Source organism: Symphalangus syndactylus, chromosome 12, assembly GCF_028878055.3.
Source record: "Symphalangus syndactylus isolate Jambi chromosome 12, NHGRI_mSymSyn1-v2.1_pri, whole genome shotgun sequence".
NCBI lineage: Eukaryota > Metazoa > Chordata > Mammalia > Primates > Hylobatidae > Symphalangus > Symphalangus syndactylus.
The window spans coordinates 123,674,877-123,696,124 of record NC_072441.2 but is presented as its reverse complement, the minus strand read 5'-3'; the positions used below and the strand labels follow the sequence as shown (position 1 = coordinate 123,696,124).

Below are 21,248 nucleotides of genomic sequence, written 5' to 3'. Positions count from 1 at the left end.
ATAATTTGTCCCTAAATACCTGTCATTCCAATTTCCTACCCTGGATAGTGATATTACCAAGTGCTCAAGTTAGAAAGCTCCAAACTGCTGAGATTTAAAAGCTCAGAAAGAATTTACTGTCTCTTATTTTTCCCAGATTTAAGCCATTAGTGACTACAACATAATTACTGAATGCTCAAGAAATGATACATAATACAAATCATCGAGGCCAGAAGCTGGCAGCACATCTGTCCCAATGTTTTTTAAAATCAGGAAGTATTACAGGAAAAATCTAAATGGCTCTTTTTTCCTGAATAATGGGAAGATCTGGCAACACTGTCTCATAATCCTTCATGGCCACAAGTACAGCTGAGAAGGTGCAGGCAGATCCCTTTAAATTAACCAAAAGGATGCCAACTTGCCATAAACTTCATTTCCCTCCAGTATCTTACTACTGATTTACTTCACTGATTTATATTACCTGCTCCATCTTCTTGTGAGCATTTGCCTTTCTAGGCCCTTGTGTTTGCAACCTCTGGTATACCTATATATGGCATAGGAATTCAAAGAAACGATTCTGTGAAAGAGGTAGAAAATAAGCTCAGACTTTAAATAAAGGATGTGGACCAACAGTGTGGCCTAACAGAAAAAGAAACACAGCACAAGCTATAGCAATAAGGAAGGGAAAGCACAGGTATGTACAGAAAGCCCAAAAGTGTAATCTAGAAGCAGCTTACAGCAACTAGGTAATCAATGACAGACAGTGTGGCATAATGCTTTGGCATTAGATTCAAATCCCAGTTCCACTACTTAGTACTTAAGTGCTAAGCTAAGTTACTTAAGCCTAAGTTTGTGTTTCTTCAGCTATTGAGTTACTTAGTATTTCTTCAATTAATGAAATACAATAGTATAGCTGTACTCAACACTTATTAATTTCTTCTAGCACCCTATTTTCATAGCAGAAGAACCTTGCCAAAGGCGGGTAAAGTGATTTGTCTAAGTTCACATAGCTAGCGGAGAGTCAGAGCTTCCTTGTTTTTTACTCAGTTCAGGGTTATGTTTGTTTTTAAACCACACCACATCAATTAATAACAAGAATGACCTTTCACAGAGAAGAGAGGTCATTTTGTAGAATAGGAGGATATGACATTATGTAACACCAGAATGTAATATTTAAAAGTATTAAGCATCTGAAAGAATTTCACTTATGTTTGGTAATTATATATAAAGGCTGTTTTATCTTAAGACACATTACACAGTAAGACATAACATACTACAACAACATCAAGTTTCTTGTAAGTTTAAAACCTTCATTAGCAACTTAATAAGTAAAATGTTTGCAAATTCTTCTAGGCTATAAAGAGTATTACATTATTTAGGTGGCTGCCTCCTGACAAAGTTTAGCTCTTGTTCTTTGTTAACAAAAACCAAACTCATCAGCCTGCAACTACTTCTAAGTGAAGTGGAGCACTATTTCTTTTCGGTATTCAACTTAAAAGATCTCTGGCCAGCAGACTAAAATGTTTGTTTTATAATTGCCCGCTGAACTATGATAGTTTGTTTCCAGATGGTGCCCTTCCTTCAACCTGCACACAATCTCTCCTTGTTCGAAACTATTCAACCTCCTGCTGATCCCACCCCCCTATTTAAGGCTACAAAGAGGAAATCCTAAGGAGGAGATTCCCGCCCCCAGTCTCCAGCAATTTTTGGTGATGTAATATGTGGGCTGAACTTGAGTCTACTGAGAAAGAGGGAATCACTATTCAGGGGTACTGTATATACAATCTGGGTCAGCTGCAGCTGGTTACTGCATTTCTCCATGTGGCAGACAGAGCAAAGCCACAACGCTTTCTCTGCTGGATTAAAGAAGGCCCACAGACCAGAACTTCAACTATACTACTTAAAATTACATAGGTGGCTTGTCAAATTCAATTGATTAGTATTGTAAAAGGAAAAAGAAGTTCCTTCTTACAGCTTGGATTCAACGGTCCAAAACAAAAATGCAGCTGCCATTAAAGTCACAGATGAACAAACTTCTACACTGATTTTTAAAATCAAGAATAAGGGCAGCAAGTTTCTGGATTCACTGTATCAACAGATAACAAAAAGGTATTTAATATTTCTTTCATTTAAGAATATTATGTATAGCAAATGCATAACTATTTTATATTTGTAGTAGAAATTTCAGAATCTTTTACTAAACAAAGACCTTTGGAATATAGTACAGTTTATCTCATCTGAAAAAGGTTTTATCTTGCAACTTGACATAAAAATAATTAAGTACTGTGCAATGGTTAATGCATTATTTGAGGTTCAATTTAATGATAGTGTATATGATTACAGACTGATACATGCATGCCATGCTGGGTTTCTGAAAACAAGTGCTTTAGTGACAGCAGAAAGAAATTTTAACAAGTAACAGATTAAATGTATAAGGCTTATAGCACAATGATTAAAAACAAAGGAATACAAACTAAATAGTCGTGAACACAATTAGTTTCTCTTCCTGCAGCTACAGTGTGTGTGCTTAAGATACACGTAAACTGTTGGATTTCTCAGAGTGTAGTCATAAAACAAAGCTAAGATATAAAAATAGTTGAAAGTCTTTGCAACAAAATCTCAATTACAGTATAACCAAATATTAAGCAGAAATTCTTGTACAGATTTAAGATTAATCTATGGCATTTCTTGTTCCAACTCAAAAATTTTAAATAGCTTTCCAGGCTTACATGTAATAGTAATTTAATTTGGATGACAGAAATTAAACTTACTACAAATGGAATCACTTGGAAAAGCTAAGTTATTGATATACACACAAAAGCATTATGTAAGTAGTCAGTATTAACAATAGAAAATAAGAATCCAGAAGATGTAATTAAATTCATGACTAAAAGGCCAAAAATATGTAATATTTTAGATAGAAATAATTTTGTTAAGCACACATAAGAGGTTTCCTTCAATATTCTATCTGGGAGCTTTTTTTACATGCATTATAAAAACTATTAAAGATAAAATTACTCGTTACCAATAGTATGCCTTAAACCAAAGACACTTAAGTTTGTTAGATTTGGGGCTCCTTTGGCCTTGTAAAAATTAAAGATATTAATGGTTAAGAATCTTGAATAAGCAAATAATGGTAAAGCTAAAATTTTTTCCAACTTTGCTTTCGTGTCCTTTCCTTAAAGATTTAAAACTGTAAATACTGGCAGGATTTCTGTTAAACACATATTTTACAAGAAATTCTAACAAAATTTCCAAGCAACAGTGGATCTGAAATACTGTCATCTCTCTTTTTTGTTGTTGCATGCTATGGAAAGTGCAGGACTTCATTAAGCCTCAGTTCTTACTGACGTGGTCTTAAGGCAGGCATTTAATCTGAACCCCAAATCACACAGATAACTATTTATCCTTTTCTTAAATATATCCAGGGGATTAGATTGTTCTCAAGTTTCTTCCCAGAACATATTTCACAATCTAGAAATTCTTTATCTAACATATCGTGAATGCTTCATAAATTTAACTTCATTGCCTCATGCTGTTTTCAGTGCATGACACAGCCAGTTAAATGCCTCTATGAGTTTACCATCTGAAAGGAGGCAAATCTTGACTTTCGTTTCTTCTCTCTACTAGCTGGCAATATAGCAACTATGAAGAGAAAAGCTACTAATAAAATTAACCCAACGCATAGAAGACTTTTTTTTTCTCTTCTAAAAACAACTAAGTAAAGACTTAGATTTAAACGTAAGTATTCTATAACTAATTTAACATTCTCTTGGGGCCTAGGAAAATTTTAACATATACAGAAAGTTTTATGAGGTAACATAGATTTATGGATCTTTTGCTTCAAAACTGAACATATGTGAGAAAATATTAAATAAGAGAATGTTTTTAGAAAACATAACAGTAAATGTATTTTTAAAACCAGTTCTTTACTCCTGACGTAGCTAGTCTACTACTTAAGAAATGTGGCTCCTTGCCCTGCTTTAAGTGGCAGCGAAGCCAGTACTTCTGTATTTATTAAAAAAAATTATATTTATTTTAAAACTAAACTTTTAGTTGCCTCCTTTAAATGCTAATTTAGATCACTTTCTCTTATGGTAAACAGTGATTTATCTTATGATTTAATCTTATAGGAACCACAATGAGCCAAGGCAGAATACACACTAGGAAGTTGTTTTTATTTTAATTTAGATTAGCATTTTGGTGTTTTTTGTTCTTCAGTGACAACACTGATGCAAAGTCCTAACAGCAGTCTTGGATGATGCGCTTTTAGCTGTTCTATAAAAATCTGTGTCTGGTATTAATACAAGCTATTCAATCAGAATATTGCTCATAAAATTCTATTTGTTTTAGAGTTTTATATTACTTCCTGCATTGTCCTTGTTTTGGTGGTTTATTTCATAGTAAATATTATTTAAGTAAAATAACTTTATGATCTAAGAGTTTCCATTCTAGTATTAAAACGAACGGACTTCAGCAGTGGTAAGTTAAATTAAATATATAGGAAAAATGATACGCATGTGCCCAGGAGGATGACGGCTTTTATTTTCTTGTCCCTAGTTTTTAAAATAACCCATATCTAAATTCCACGAATCTGGAGATATAATAAATGTTTTATCGGTTTTTGGTATAGGTAACTCCTATACAGTAAAAGTCTACTTTTAAAAATAAAATAGATGACTGTTTGTCTAAATTTTCTACATATGTCAGAAAGCAAGGTATGAAAACATAAAAAGCTAAAAAAATACCCATGTGTGCTTTGGCTATCAGTCAGCAAAAGAAGGCCTTGATAGAAATACAGATTGTTATGTCCTCCCTATTTTTTGTTTTCATTCCCTCTCTTGTTAGTAAAATAATAATAATTCTCCATACTCCATCTATATTTGCCTTATTTTCATTATCTACCCATTTTGAAGACATTATTCAATTGAAAAATACCAAAAAAAGAACATGGTTTTAGAAAGTGAAAGTAGCAGTAGTCTTCATGACGACAGCATAAGAGTCTATATTTCACTGACATGACCTTTGTTTTCGGGAGGGGTCCATACTCATAGGTTAGATATATAACTATCAGCTGACAGAATACATATGGAAGGAAAGAAATTGCCGCAGAAGAGTCTGAGATGCAAAAAAATGATTTGGCAGAACGTGGACACAAATTCTACCAAAAATTATCCATAAATACTTTTGCATAATTAAGTAACTGGTCAATGAAAAGGGATATGAACCAGGAAAAGGCAGTGAAAAACAAGAAACATAAACTTAAGACTCCTCTGTGGTTATGACATGACTAGGGTAAAAATCATAGGTCTAGAAAAGTTAGGAGTAGAAGGTTGGAATCCCATTTGAGTGATTTAGCTTCTCAAGGATTTTCCTCCTTTATAAAATGATACAGCATTACTTCAGTGTTATAAATGCAAATAGTTAACATGTGTTAAGCTACATAAATATAAGGGATTGAAAACATGAACTCTGAAGTCTTCAGCCTGGATTAAAATTCTCGCTCCATCACTATGAACCTGGGTGACTCTTGATAATAAGGTACTTAACTTTTGGACGCCAAGTTTTCCATCTGAAAGTGGGGATCATAATAATCTACTTCACAGGGTTGTGGTGATAAGTAAAACATGAAAATGGCTTAAAACAGTGCCTAACACTGAACAAGCACTCAATAAATATTAATTACTGTTATTGTGTTGTTATTAATAACAGGCATAAACAACTTAGGAGCTGGCTTCTTAAATCAAGAAACAGGTACTTATGTGGAAATTTGGACAGAAAAGCTCTGTCTTAGGGTATCCACTGCCATCCTTCAAAAACGGCAGGTATCAAGTTCGCAAGAGTGAAAAGGTGGCCTGTAATAGACCAGGCTTGTTAGTAGATCTGATGGAGTGAACATACCTTACCCATTCTACTGCTGCTACTCTTGTGGGAGGTAACTAGAGAGAAAGGAAAAAGTCTTGGCTCTTGAAATTGTTTCCTCAGAAGAATTTGTACTATAAAGAAGTATTTCTCATCTGCTACAGCAAAAATGAAACATTCTAAGCACATATTTTAGTATATGTGCTGCTGCTATAAATACTGACTATGGGTCAGAGAACCCGATCTAGACCTGGTTCTAATCCTTGTGTGGCCTTAGCCTTCAACACCCACAGAGTACAAAGAGGTTCTTGAATGATAGGGTCTCTAAGGCATTTCCAACTCTGACATTCATATTCAATTACAGATACGTTTCTTTCCTTGGTAATGGTTGTAGAAAATTACTAACATTTTACTAAAATACAGTTCAGTAGGACTTCTGTTAGAAGAACAAACCTGCTGAATCATCTATAAGCTTAGATTACATATAATTACAGTTCAGGAAATATAATTACCCACAATGACAATGAGCATTCTATCATTCTAAAACCTGTCACTAATCCCAAAAGGAGATGCTATAAAAATAAAAAGCATATGATGCTAAAACTATCTGGGTTTAGATTTGCCTAAAATCTTTAACTTTATTGAACATTTTAATGAAGACGACATAACTTATTACAGAAGTTCAATTTAATTGGAATTGTATGGTATGAATCTAAAACATTGGCTAGTAAAGTCACCTAGTAATTTTAATACTAGTTAGGCAAGAATGTTTTAATTAATGCCTTACAAACACTGTGTACCATTTTCATAGTCTTAAGAGTGAGCTTTTTAAAGGTAAGAAAGCTATCTTATCAGGGTCTCAAAAGCCTCAACAGCACTAACAGTGTACCTTTGCACAGCGTGGACACTGACCAAAATCTGCTCAATAAACTGGGTAACAAAAAGGATTACAAAAAGGTGGTAGCTGGAAGAGTTATTCTCTGAAACCTAATCTTTAAACAAATGCCAAAGTATTACAACTTAATATTAAATTTAAGAAATTAATAGTTAATTCTAGCCTAATCTATTAACACCAATAAATATTCAGTTTTTCCCTCAGATAGTTTTTAATATTACTGACTTTAACATAGATTAATATGAATTCTTTTTGCTTTTTCCCCTTCACTGATTTGTTTTTCAAAAGACATCATTTTACAACCTCATTTCAAAATGAAGGCTTTTACCTGGACCCTAGGTGTGCTATTCTTCCTACTAGTGGACGCTGGACATTGCAGAGGTGGACAGTTAAAAATTAAAAAAATAAACCAGAGAAGATACCCTCGTGCCACAGATGGTAAAGAGGAAACAAAGAAATGTGCATACACATTCCTGGTACCTGAACAAAGAATAACAGGGCCAATCTGTGTCAACACCAAGGGGCAAGATGCAAGTACCATTAAAGACATGATCACCAGGATGGACCTTGAAAACCTGAAGGATGTGCTCTCCAGGCAGAAGCGGGAGATAGATGTTCTGCAACTGGTGGTGGATGTAGATGGAAACATTGTGAATGAGGTAAAGCTGCTGAGAAAGGAAAGCCGTAACATGAATTCTCGTGTTACTCAACTCTACATGCAACTATTACATGAGATTATCCGTAAGAGGGATAATTCACTTGAACTTTCCCAACTGGAAAACAAAATCCTCAATGTCACCACAGAAATGTTGAAGATGGCAACAAGATACAGGGAACTAGAGGTGAAATACGCTTCCTTGACTGATCTTGTCAATAACCAATCTGTGATGATCACTTTGTTGGAAGAACAGTGCTTGAGGATATTTTCCCGACAAGACACCCATGTGTCTCCCCCACTTGTCCAGGTGGTGCCACAACATATTCCTAACAGCCATCAGTATACTCCTGGTCTGCTGGGAGGTAACGAGATTCAGAGGGATCCAGGTTATCCCAGAGATTTAATGCCACTACCTGATCTGGCAACTTCTCCCACCAAAAGCCCTTTCAAGATACCACCGGTAACTTTCATCAATGAAGGTGAGTTACCTCTTACTGTAAAAATGGGAGTATGAGGTTTATATTTTTATGCTTTATGAAACAATGCTCATAACAAATGCTTATTCTTCATTTTGCGATGTTATACATGTACATTAAAATTTCTATTGTTTTTTATTAATATCAAGAATTGAACTTAAATATATCTCCTCTTCCAGCTCTGAAGTTCTAGGAGTTTACAAAAACTTAAATGTATTCTGTGAAAAAAATCCGTCTTCCATCCAAATTCTTATGATCGAGGGACTACTATTCTTGAAACAGGAATAAGTACATGCTCCACTCCGAACCACTCCTGCGCACCATAACCATCCTATCAGCTTCCAGCTAGGTCGTCGCTGCTACCTGACAATTCTTTTATTTACTTCCTGTTGCTTGTACATCTTCTTCTTCAAAAGAAACATGTAAAATTTTGCTTTCACTCTCTTCAAGCTGTAATTACACCTCATTATCTCCACTCTCAGCAGATGACTCATCTACTACTATACTGAGTGAGTCTAATCAGGTCCTGGGTTTTGTTCTTTCTTATCTTGAAAGCAGCTGTACAAAAGCCATGCCTTCTTGCCCTCAGCCTCAAGAAAAGGTATCCCTCCTATTTTCCAAGGCTAAACAATTAGTACTGTGTATCCTAAGAAACATAAATGTTCATTACTATTAAAAAAAACTATTGCATTGATCATGCATGATTCCAAACTCTACTTTTAAATTTCATTTCTTTCTCTCTTCATGCATTCAATCTCAGTCACTGATCTAGGTGTCCAGAAAACAAAGATGAATAATTCATCTTTGTTTCAGTTTACTAAACCCACTGCTAACTTTCTGAATTCAGTATTTTATGTTTATTTTACACTTGCATCCATTTTCTCATAACTCATTCCCCAGAATCCTTTACAAGCTGATTTGCTTCCTTAGAGTGGAAGGGAAAACCCAGATGCCCCAAAGCAATGAGTAAATAAATTGCAGCTCATTCACTTATTGAAAAGGCAGGACATAAAACATATACTATGAAATAATTTTAAACAGTAACAATAAAAACACAGACTAAAGACTGGAAAGACATATATCACAAAGTGGTTTCATCTCTCTGTCAGTGAATACCACTTGGCTATTCACAGCCCTGCTTTCCTGGCCTTCTACATTTTAATATTCTTCCTTCCTTCCTATTTCTTCAGGTCCTTCACTGGCATCTTCTTCCTTCTATGCCTTAAAGTCTTTCTTCAAGATATTCTACTTTAGAATATCTTGGCTTCAAGTATCACCACTGCTCAGATGATTCCTGAATGGAGCTCTCCCTCCTGATTTAACCAAAGCTAGATGTTTGCATTTGGATATTTCACCATTACCTCACATGCTACTGCTTTCTTTATTGAAACACCTTCTTTCAGCTTATCTGTCAATTTAGCAGATCTCAAGACTTAACTTAAATAATACCTTTGATGTTATGACTTCCCAGATTCAAACAAACAAACCTAGGTGGCTTTTTCCCCAAATCACTGACTATTTCTTAAACATGTTTTCTATATGATATTACACTGAAGTTATTTATTTATACGTCTGTCTCCTTGCTGGTCTGAATGCTTCTGGAAGATAGTTAACTGTCTTTTCACCATTTGATCTCAACATCTCTGTTTTGATTAATGTTGTCATCCATTTCTAAATGAGCTTGGCTCATCTTTGATACTTCCCCAGCTGCCCCATACACAGTCCACTGAATTCTACCCATGTCTCCTTTTTGGTCTCTTGTGTGCATGTCCCTCATTTCTATTCAGAGCCAGAACTCTCATTTAGATTCAAATGATCCACAGCAGCAGCTAGAAGACAAAGACTCCGTAGGCTACCAGCTGTGTGATCTTAGGGGAAAGAAAATTATCTGTGCCTCAGTTTCCTTACCTGTGAAATGGGAATTACAGTATTTACCTCCTAAGATTTAACAATTGAAGAGTGCTTAGAACAGGCCTGGCACTCAAATGTTAGTTCTTACTATGAACTGTATAATAGCTTGCCAACTGGTGTTAACTCTGTTTTCTCTATCAAAATATATTTACATTGTCAGCAGATCCATCTTTTTAAACTACTCACATACCTGCTTCCGCAAACAGAAAAAGTCCAATTTGCTTAGTCTGGCTAAGAATAATGTCCTCCTAAAGAATCAAGCCTACTTTCCTAGTGGACCTTCCACTAGTTTCCTTCACAAAAACCAACTGTTCCAATAAAATAAATCTATTCATTTTCCCCTAAATATTTTCATGCTTTCTGCCTACTCAAAGAATAAGGCTCAAGCTAAACTAACCAACTAAATAAATAAATAAATAAAAATGCAACTCCTCCTTGAGGCCCTTGTTGATGCCCACAGGTTTGAAGTGATTGTTCCTCTCCATGAATACCTCTACTCTCTGTAACATACATAAGACATTTTGTATAGTCCCTCTTGAATTATCAGTTATCTTTACATACACTCAGAATACATCTAACTAAGAGGCTTTCCAACTATATTATAAGCTCCTTCCTGGTAGATGGTTACTGTGTCTTATCTGCAGTTGCTAAATATGTGTTAGCTGATTTGGTGACATTTTTATAGAGCTTAAAATTGTCATTCTAAAGGCCCTCATGAAAGTAATTTAATATATTATATCATATTGGATTTGTTCATTTTATACTGTTCTAAGTTACAGTAGCAATAGGCCAGAGTATCATTAAGTTAGGTAAATGATTATCATTATTAATATCCTCACCAGGCATGGTGGCTCACGCCTGTAATCTCAACACTTTGGGAGGCCGAGGCAGACGGATCACTTGAGGTCAAGAGTTTGAGACCAGCCTGGCCAACACGGTGAAACCCCGTCTCTACTAAAAATACAAAAAATTATTGAGCGTGGTAGTGCGTGCCTGTAATCCTAGCTATTCAGGAGGCTGAGGCAGGAGAATCACTTGAACCCGGGGGGTGGAGGTTGCAGTGAGCCAAGATCACACCACTGCACTCCAGCCTGGGCGACAGAGTGAGACTCAAAAAACAACAACAAACAAACCTCAATCCCTTTGATTTCCAAAGGAAAATGCGGGGTATAAAGTGACTCACTAGGTATAGAAATAAAAAACAAAAAAAAATTGCTTTTGATATCCTTTAAAAATTTTGTTTTATGTAAGCTTTTATATAATTTATCAGTAGTTTGTATATGTAAGTTATAAATAAACATAATTGAGCTGTGTGAATTTTTTTTAACTGATGAGGTATACAATTATGTAAGTATGAAGACAACTGCCATGGAGTACTCTATGTGATCCCTGAAGCTTGAGTGGATGGTATAACCAATTCTAGCAGAAATCACTATTCACATTTTTAAACACTGACAAACTTTTCTAAGAAAATGTTTATACAAAATGAAACATACCAATTCTATGTTTTAGTATATACTTAGCATTAGTACAAAAAAAAAACCCACTAATGCTACAGAATTAAACCTCATATTAGGGATTTAGTATGTCAAAAGTCCTCTTAAACACATTTTGTTTTAATGAAAAAACGGTGTACCTATCCCCAATGAACCTTTCTTTAACGCAAAAATTAAGGGCAGATAACTTTTTCTGTTATTCATTATTTGTTTTATGTAAACATTAACTTTTTATTTTATTCTATAAATGTTGATCTCTTAAATTCAAACGGATAATTTGCTACACCATAAGAATTACTACACTAATTAGTACATTAAGGAAAATATAAGGGAAAGAGCATGGAATTAAGAACACCTGGTTCCACCATTACCTTTGTTATGTGACCTCAGGTAAGTCACTGCCAGTTTGTGTTTTCTCATCTGCCCAATGAGTGTGCTGGACTGGATTATTCTAATATCCTTTTCAAATTCTAATATTCTGTGATTCTTACTAAATTACTACAAGCAACAACAAATAGGCCGGCTATTTTCTTTACACAACGTGCTCAATTATTCACATATGTTATTTTTACATCTCTCTGGAAAAAAATGTCTCAGGCTGTTTAGGTGTTTGCACAAAAAGGGTAAAGATGGATGGCTACTGGTGTACTTATGTATGCTCTGGCACCAAGAAATTCCTATTACTGTACTTTACATGGAGGTACGTGGTCATTCTAAAGTCTCTACATGCATAAGGTGAAAATACACAACAATGTATATTTTAAGAGGTGTTTAGCCAGTTACAAAAGATAAACACTGTATGACTCTACTTATATGAAGTATTTAGAGTGGTCAAATTCATAGACAGAAAGTAGAATTGTTGCCAGATGTTAGGCGGAGGGTGAATGGGGAGTTGTTTAATGGTTAATAGTTACAGTTTTGCAAGATGAAGAGTTCTGGAGAAGGATGGTGGTGATGACTGTACAATATAAATGTTCTTAATGCCAATAAACTGTACATTTAAAAATGGTGAAGACAGTAATTATGCATATCACATTTTATAAACGGTGTTATGACAATCTTTTATTTTCTTTAAAAATGTAAGAAAAATCTACCTCAAAAAACCCATGAAGTTATAAAAAAATAGTATTTAGATAAAAAACATTTTTCAAACACATTATCTTCTTCTCTACCTTAAAAACAAAACGTTTGAGAATGTAATAATACACCTGACAAGTTGCAATCAATGAAATTCTTAACTAATAATGTTATTTGGTGTCTGCATTTTGGGTTAGTCTTTTATAAGAAAAAATACTCTTTTGCAAATAGCACATTTATAAAAAGTTTATTCCTTGTAGGAGAGCTGAGTGGAGAAAGTTCCTTCATCATGTGTAAAAGCATAGATCTGAATATCAGTAAACCTGGATTCTGGCAAAGCTTTCTGGGGTCCAGTTGCCTCTTTTGTAAAATAAATTGTAGTGATGATTAAATGAGGGGGTACAGGTAGAAGTGCTTTGTGTATGGGTCAAGACGGGTGGATCACGAGGTCAGGAGATCAAGACCATCCTGGCTAACATGGTGAAACCCCGTCTCTACTAAAAATACAAAAAAATTAGCCGGGCGTGGTGGCGGACACCTGTAGTCCCAGATACTCGGGTGGCAGAGGCAGGAGAATGGCGTGAACCTGGGAGGCAGAGCTTGCAGCGAGCCGAGATCGCGACACTGCACTCCAGCCTGGCGACAGAGCGAGACTCTGTCTCAAAAAAAAAAAAAAAAAAGAAGTGTTTTGTGTATGATGTGGCATGGTTTGACCATCATTAATCATTGCATATTTTGTACACTTCCCTTTATGTGTCTTTCCTTGTCATATTAGGTATATGAGGACATAAATGGTAAGCTTAAAAAGTTAAAACTTCGTAGTGGCAGGCACCTGTAATCCCAGCTACTTGGGAGGCTAAGGCAGTAGAATTGCTTGAACTCGGGAGGCGGAGGTTGCAGTGAGCCGAGATCGTGACACTGCACTCCAGCCTGGCGACAGAGCGAGACTCCGTCTCCAAAAAAAAAAAAAAAAAAAGTTAAACTTGGAAAGTAGTCATTAGAAACTAAAAATATGCTTTTTAGTGTTAGGCTTATTTTAAATCACCAAATATTTACATTTTTCAAATTATAATGCTTCTTAATACACTTTTTAGGTATAATTAAATCTGGCTTCTCAAGAATAAAGCTTGAAATTTTCTATTTGTCATTAATTTCTATCAAGCAATGTTCTTTATGGTACAGAAAAAGCAGTGAAAACATTTAAGATAGGGACAATAGAGAATCTAATTTTAGGGCAGAAAGTAAATAAGATTTTCAAGTAATAATGAGAAAATATTTCTGCTAGGATCAACAATATACACTGGACTAGGACAGGTTAATGGTATGTTTATAAAAATAAATACAAATATTGAATTCTGATATTTAATATCTTTACTGAGGAGAAAAAAATAGCTTTAGACACTGCTAAATTTTATCCATATATTCTGGAAAAGAACTTCAACTACATTTCCCCGTCTAACAGATATCCAACTGTAAACACAAAGCCCACTGCAAAACATGGGTTGAAAATTAAAGCTGAAGATAATCTTAAATTTGCATAATTGAAGTTTTATCAAATCAAAGCTGGATTCAGAAAACCAGAACTCTCCATTTTGCTTTAAACATCTGATGTCTATTAAATAGCAAAAAATGAGTATAGCTCTATGGAACAAATGATACTTGACAAATATTCTGTCCACATTCAGAACACTGATGTTTCTAAATATTCTGCAGCAAAGCAAATAACCTAATAAAAGTCCAACCTTTGAATATATACTTAAATGTAAACTGTCAAAACTATACTCAAATGAATGCATAGTAAACATTTACAAAAATGATATTCATAGAATAAGCAATACAAAGATAACATTTATAGAATATGCAAATTTATAAAATGAGATATTTATATGTTGTAACAAAACTGCTTTCATGTGTGCATTAACTATAACACGAATAGGTTTTCAAGTAAGAGCAATGCTCCTCAGAGATCTCAGCTAGTTCTTAGACTTTGCTATCATGTGCGCTACATAATTCCATCAGAGTACTCGTCATATTATAGTGGAATTCTCTCTTTCTTGCGACTTCTCCCACCCTCCACTTGACTCTAAAACAGTCCTCAGCCTGTAGTAGATGCAGAGAAGACATTTCTTGAAAGAATAATGCAGAACTAAGGGAATTCTGGGAACCACGCCTACTAGGAATCACGTAGTTTTGTATCTACATATCTGAATTCCTAAGTAGGCTCAAATTGTGGATACATACTGAAAGATAAAGTCCTTGCCTATGAATACTGTAAGTAAACAATTATACTACCTGCATTACACACAATAATCTAAGTATGAACCTGGGAGTCATAATTCACTTTTCCTTCCATCTCACTCCCACATAAGAAATTAAAATTCTGTAAATTTCATCTTTTCTGAAATATAGGCTCTTTACCCTTCTTCCTACTTGACTACAATGCAAGTTTCTATCATGTGAAGTAGCCCATATGTGACTAGTGAAAAGGAGAATAATGGTAGCAAAATAGAGAGGTTATACTGGTTTACATGGGATTTTTTCCAAGCATATTAATGTTTTGTGCCACAGGTAACTGCAGCTGAATACAAATTATGTTAAGAGCTAAAATTAGCTACTATTTTTAATGCATGAATTTGCAGAACATGGTTTTTCAGTAATATTTATCTGCAGTAGAAATGACTGTACATTCATCTTTGATGAGCTATATTAAATTTATTAAGCAGATATTAAATAAGCTACTTTATTAAATAAGCTACAATTATGTGTTAAGATGAGGAATAAAGGAGAAACGAAAGAACTAACAATTACTGATGATGACTACTTTGTTAGGTATAGTGTTAAGGGCTCTGAATACTTTCGCTAAGTTGAGTCTATCCCAGGAGCACAAAGTTGGTTTAACATTCAAAATACAATCAATGTAAAGGCTGGGTGGAGTGGCTCATGCCTGTAATCCCAACACTTTGGGGGTCTGAAGTCCGAGGATCACTTGAGACCTGGAGTTCAAGACCACCCTGGGCAATGTACCAAGACCTCATCTCTCAAAAAAAAAAAAAAAAAAAAAATTAGCCAGGCATGGTGACACTTGCCTGTAGTCTTAGCTACTTGGGAGGCTGAGGTGGGAGGATCACTTGAGCCCAGGAGTTTGAGGCTGTGGTGAGCTATGACTACACCACTGCACTCCAGCCTGGGCAACAGGCTCCAGAAAAAAACAAAACCCAAAACCATATATATATATATATATATCTGGCAAAGTATAGATAACACATTTCTCAAAATTTCAACAATCCTATTATCCTTATAGTACAGAAATTCTTATAAGGATAAAACTATTATCCTTATAGTACAGAACTTCACTTGACTAAACTCTCACATATTTCTAGTAAAATATAAAATTTGACAATCAGAATTCTTATACATTCTTTGTTCTAATATATATATATTTTGTTCTTATATATATTACACTTTTTTGTTCTAATATATATTAGATATTATATAAAATATATGTATATTCAATGTAATTTGTGTATTAACAAACAACAAAAAGAAAAACCCTATCATCATCTCAGTAGGCAGATAAAAAGCCTTTGATTCCTGTGATGTGTCTAGTTAGAAAAGAAATTAAAAAAGAAAAAAGATTTTAAAAGCCTTTGAAAAAATCCAAAATCCATTCATGATAAAAACTCTCAGCAAACTTGGAACTGCAAGGACAATAATTTTAAAGTAGTGGTTATAGCTATTTTCAATGTCTTAAAGGAAAACATGTTTACAATGAATGCAAAGATAGGGCATTTCAAAAGAGAAATAAAAACTATAAAAAATCAAATTGCAACTCTAGAACTAAAAAATACAATACCTAAAATAAATATAACCCAAGAAAGACACCATAAATAAGGCTTTCCAGTTTCTCAAATTTTCACTAGTCTGTACTACTTATGGACATTGCATTATAATTTTTAAAAATTTAAGAGAGAAAAATATCAATGAACTATAATAAACATCTGGACTAGAGAAACTGATGTCCTCTTGATTTTTGCGTGTAGTTTTCAATTTCCTTGTATTTAAAATGAGAAATTTAATGAACAAAAAATTATAGACAGCTTTCTAAGGGTTTAAACACTGATGACATGAAGTAAAAAAAAAAAAAAAAGTCTCTATCCTTATGCAACAATCTACAAGGAAGAGCTCATAGTCTCTAAGAACCCCTTCTATTGTTATAGTTGTGTAACTACCTAATGAGATTAATTCTATCCCAGTAAGACCCAAAAGGAATACTGTACATATCTGGCAAAGTACAGATAACACATTTCTTAAAATTTCAACAATCCTATTATCCTTATAGTACAGAAATTCTTGTAAGAACTTCACTTGACTAAACTCTCACGTATTTCTAGTAAAATATAAAATTTGACAATCAGAATTTTTATACATTTTTGTTCTAAGAGATCTTAGGGTAATTCTTTTTTCTAAATCCATTAATATATTTTGCATGTTTATAAAAAAGGCTCAAAACACTGGAAAAGGATGAAACTGAAGAATATTCACCTGATCAAAAAATGTGGAAATCTCAAGTTCAAGAGTCAGACACCCTAAAAGTAATTTCACAAAATGTGTTGTCATTTGTAGAATTTGAAGAAATTATTAGTGGATTAAAAATGGAGAATATCTAAAACTATGAAATAACATGAGGGCAAATGCATGCAACACAGCAGTTCAGGGCAGGGACTCTGGGATTAGACAAGGATTTATGCCTAGGGCTTACCATCTTCTATGATACATGACCTTAGTTAATTGTTCTATCTCTAGAACATCTGTAAACTATCACCAGGTAACTGTAGGTTAAATCAGAAAATTACTATTAGTCATATAGATACAACTCTTTAGATAGGCATTTATGCTAACATTCCTGAGATATATTCTCATGGGCTGTTAGTAAGTGTTGTTGGGGGAAATTTAAGATTCTATGAGTTTGGGCACCTGGTTTATTTCAGGGCTTTTCAGTCTTTAATATGTGAATGTACACTGAGAATTTCCAAAAGGGAAACATAATATTTTGCATTTCTAAAACTTATTTGACTGACCCCATTTGCAATGAGTATCTCAAGGTACTAGTATGTTCCACTGAAATCAAATTTCCAAAACTGTAACTTGGGTACTATGTAGGACTATGAATAAGCTGATATCTTCTGATCCAGTAGATCGATCCCTCAGCATTTTTATAATATTAAAAAATGAATTCAATAAGAATGAAGACACTTTGTGCAGTTTTTATAATAGCAAAAATCCATAAAACCTCTGTCCAATGATAGGAGGATAAAAATATATTAATGTCAAGGATTATTATGCAGCTAGAATGGAGACTATAGCTGCATGAAAATGTTAAGACAGAATCCAATTTTCTACATGTATTAGGATTATAACAATATAAAAAGTACATATATGGACAAAGAAAAGAACAGATGAAAACGAAACAAATTAATGTTCCCGACAGAACCGGAGTCACCCTTTTATTTAGTTATATTTTATAATATTGTGTATATGATAGACAATGGTAACTGTAAACAAAGACACAAAGGTAAGAATCTTGATTAAAAACTTTAAATATGTCTCTTCTCATATTAAGTTTGCTGATAATAAATGATATTTCAATTACAGGACCATTCAAAGACTGTCAGCAAGCAAAAGAAGCTGGGCATTCGGTCAGTGGGATTTATATGATTAAACCTGAAAACAGCAATGGACCAATGCAGTTATGGTGTGAAAACACTTTGGATCCTGGGGGTTGGACTGTTATTCAGAAAAGAACAGATGGCTCTGTCAACTTCTTCAGAAATTGGGAAAATTATAAGGTAAATCAGCGATGCAGACCTAAGGGAAGAAAAACAAACCCATTCTTGCAATAATGCAAGAAACAAGATGCTATGCAATAAATAAGACACACAGTTAAAAATAACTATCCATATGTTTTTTCATTATCTACATCTGTCAAAAAAATGATTTCTCATCTCTGGTTTTAGAGTCAAAATTAAATTGCAAAAAGGAAACAGAAGATACACTTTAAAATGATCCCTTTCAGTCTGGATGACTTATACTTACTGCTTTACAAAGATTACTATTAGGAAAAAAATGTTGGGCTCTTTAGATGAATATGAGAGACCAGGAACCCTTTTTAAGGATCTGGGTAGTATGCTAGCTAATATTTTTAGTAGCTATGGATAAATTTTATTCTCATTTGCATTGTCTTATTTGTAGGATTTGAAGCTAGCTATGCAAATGAATACTGACATATCAGAAGCAAAAAACAAACAAAAACAGAATGACAATGTGTGGCTTATAAAACTCAAGTGACCAACTAAAATGGAAGCTCACATTACCACTTAAATGGCCAATATCTTTATGCTATCGAATGTTTAAAACTTATCTATAAAAATGTTTACTATCCCTATACTTATTTATGCACTCATGTTTCTTCACTTATTAACAGAAAGGGTTTGGTAACATTGACGGAGAATATTGGCTTGGACTGGAAAATATCTATATGCTTAGCAATCAAGATAATTACAAGTTATTGATTGAATTAGAAGACTGGAGTGATAAAAAAGTCTATGCAGAATACAGCAGCTTTCGTCTGGAACCTGAAAGTGAATTCTATAGACTGCGCCTGGGAACTTACCAGGGAAATGCAGGGGATTCTATGATGTGGCATAATGGTAAACAATTCACCACACTAGACAGAGATAAAGATATGTATGCAGGTAAGTATGAAAAACTTCCATTCTTTGTAGAATCATCACCTTCTATGCATTAAATAGAATCTACTAAATATATATGCTACTAAAGTCTTTTCAGAAAGGTCAGTTTTGGTCACTGTGGCAGGAAATTTAACCTACTGAAAGAAACAGCTTTTAGGATCTCTTCTATAAGGCAATCCCAGTGTGATCTATGTGAAAAACAAAGTTCTGGGAAAAAAACACAAAGCAAAACAGAAACACATTCATTTGGAAATAAAGTGCAAGTGCCTACAATTCATAACAAATACTAACTGAACACCTACCACGTGCCAGGCACTGTTGTTAAGTGCTGGGGATATAACAGTGAACAAAGTTCCTGCCCTTTGGAGCTTACTCACTGGAGGAGAGACAAAACAATTTGTTAGGTGGGAATAAGTACTCTCAAAAATAAAACCGAGTAAGAAAATAGAAAGTGGTGGGCAGCAAGGCCTGGGATGGGGGCTATTTTATATGGGTTCGCCAGGAAAATCTACTGTGAGAAAGCAACATTTGAATAAAGACTCGCAAGGAGTGAAGGATGCAAGCCATTTGGATACAAAGTGTAAGAGCATTTCTTTGAGGGGGAAAACCAAGATGACTATGACATGTGGCATAGGAATAACAAGAAAGCTTGATTCAGAGGGGAAATTAATATTTTCATTAGAAAGAAACAACTAGACCATCCACATAATTTCAAATTTAGTTTTCATATGCTTTGACTTTTTAACCCAGGTTTCTGGTCCTGATGAAGAGATTCCCTCCTTCCCTCCACCCAACAATTCTCCCCCATCCCTGCCCCAAACTGGTTTTTCTCTCCAGCTGTATTTTGGCAAACAGCACACGGGTCTCTATTTTAACCAATTTCACACTGGTAAACGAGAAAAGAAGAGAGATATGACCATAACATATGTCTTATTTACAGAAACCCATTTGACTGCTGGTTTTATTTTACTTTGTATTATTTTTTGCTATTTTATTTTGACAATTCAATTTTCCTCAGACTTTTATCTTCTTCTATATCTTTCCTTCCCAATTTCTCCCTCTGTAACTCTTTCACATATAAACACTGCTTGCATCTACTCTGCTACCTAGAAAATTAAATCCCCCTTTTTAAAAAAGCACATTTTAAGAAAGCAAAGAGCAAGAGTTAAAAAAAGGCAATTCAAGTGATCTTTCAAGCAGTTGATGCAACAGCAATCAAATAAATGAAGACATTTAAAACTGCTAAGATAAAGGTAACTGGGATTAGTAAGGGAAGTTCAAATTAAAGGTAGAATAAGTTTTTTATGATTGCAGAGTACCACACCTAGAAGAAACTTTTACGTTTATATCTATATTTTTTCCTCAAAGGAAACTGCGCCCACTTTCATAAAGGAGGCTGGTGGTACAATGCCTGTGCACATTCTAACCTAAATGGAGTATGGTACAGAGGAGGCCATTACAGAAGCAAGCACCAAGATGGAATTTTCTGGGCCGAATACAGAGGCGGGTCATACTCCTTAAGAGCAGTTCAGATGATGATCAAGCCTATTGACTGAAGAGAGACAGTCGCCAATTTAAATGACACAGAACTTCGTACTTTTCAGTTCTTAAAAATGTAAATGTTACATGTATATTACTTGGCACAATTTATTTCTACACATAAAGTTTTTAAAATGAATTTCACTGTAACTATAAAAGGGAATCTATAAATGTAGTTTCATCTGTTGTCAATTACTGCAGAAAATTATGTGTATCCACATCCTAGTTATTTTAAAAATTATGTTGACTAAATACAAAATTTGTTTTCTAAAATGTAAATATTTGCCACAATGTAAAACAAATCTAAGCTATATTTTAAATCATAAATAACATGTTCAAGATACTTAACAATTTATTTAAAATCTAAGATTGCTCTAACGTCTAGTGAAAAAAATATTTTTAAAATTTCAGCCAAATAATGCATTTTATTTATAAAAATACAGACAGAAGATTAGGGAGAAACCTCTAGTTTTGCCAATAGAAAATGCTTCTTCCATTGAATAAAAGTTATTTCAAATGAATTTGTGCCTTTCACATGTAATGATTAAATCTGAATTCTTAATAATATATCCTATGCTGATTTTCTCAAAACAACATGACCCATAG

The 21,248-nt window shown here is 34.1% G+C and overlaps 2 protein-coding genes across 9 annotated transcripts in view; one reads left to right on the top strand and one right to left on the bottom strand.

Annotated features, from left to right (window-relative positions):
• Positions 1-21,248, bottom strand: part of RALGPS2 (Ral GEF with PH domain and SH3 binding motif 2) — a 204,961-nt gene that overhangs the window by 56,527 nt on the left and 127,186 nt on the right. The gene's annotated exons all lie outside the window — the stretch shown is intronic.
• ANGPTL1 (angiopoietin like 1) lies at positions 1,740-21,163 on the top strand. Of its 2 annotated transcripts, XM_055254609.2 has the most exons (6): positions 1,740-2,088; positions 3,610-3,720; positions 7,025-7,873; positions 18,007-18,200; positions 18,836-19,106; positions 20,472-21,163. In XM_055254609.2, exons 3-6 carry the CDS (start codon positions 7,051-7,053, stop codon positions 20,657-20,659), a joined length of 1,476 nt encoding a protein of 491 aa, XP_055110584.1. In that variant the 5' UTR covers positions 1,740-2,088; positions 3,610-3,720; positions 7,025-7,050; the 3' UTR covers positions 20,660-21,163. The 2 variants fall into 2 exon arrangements, with proteins under 2 accessions (XP_055110584.1, XP_055110585.1); XM_055254610.2 differs by lacking the exon at positions 3,610-3,720.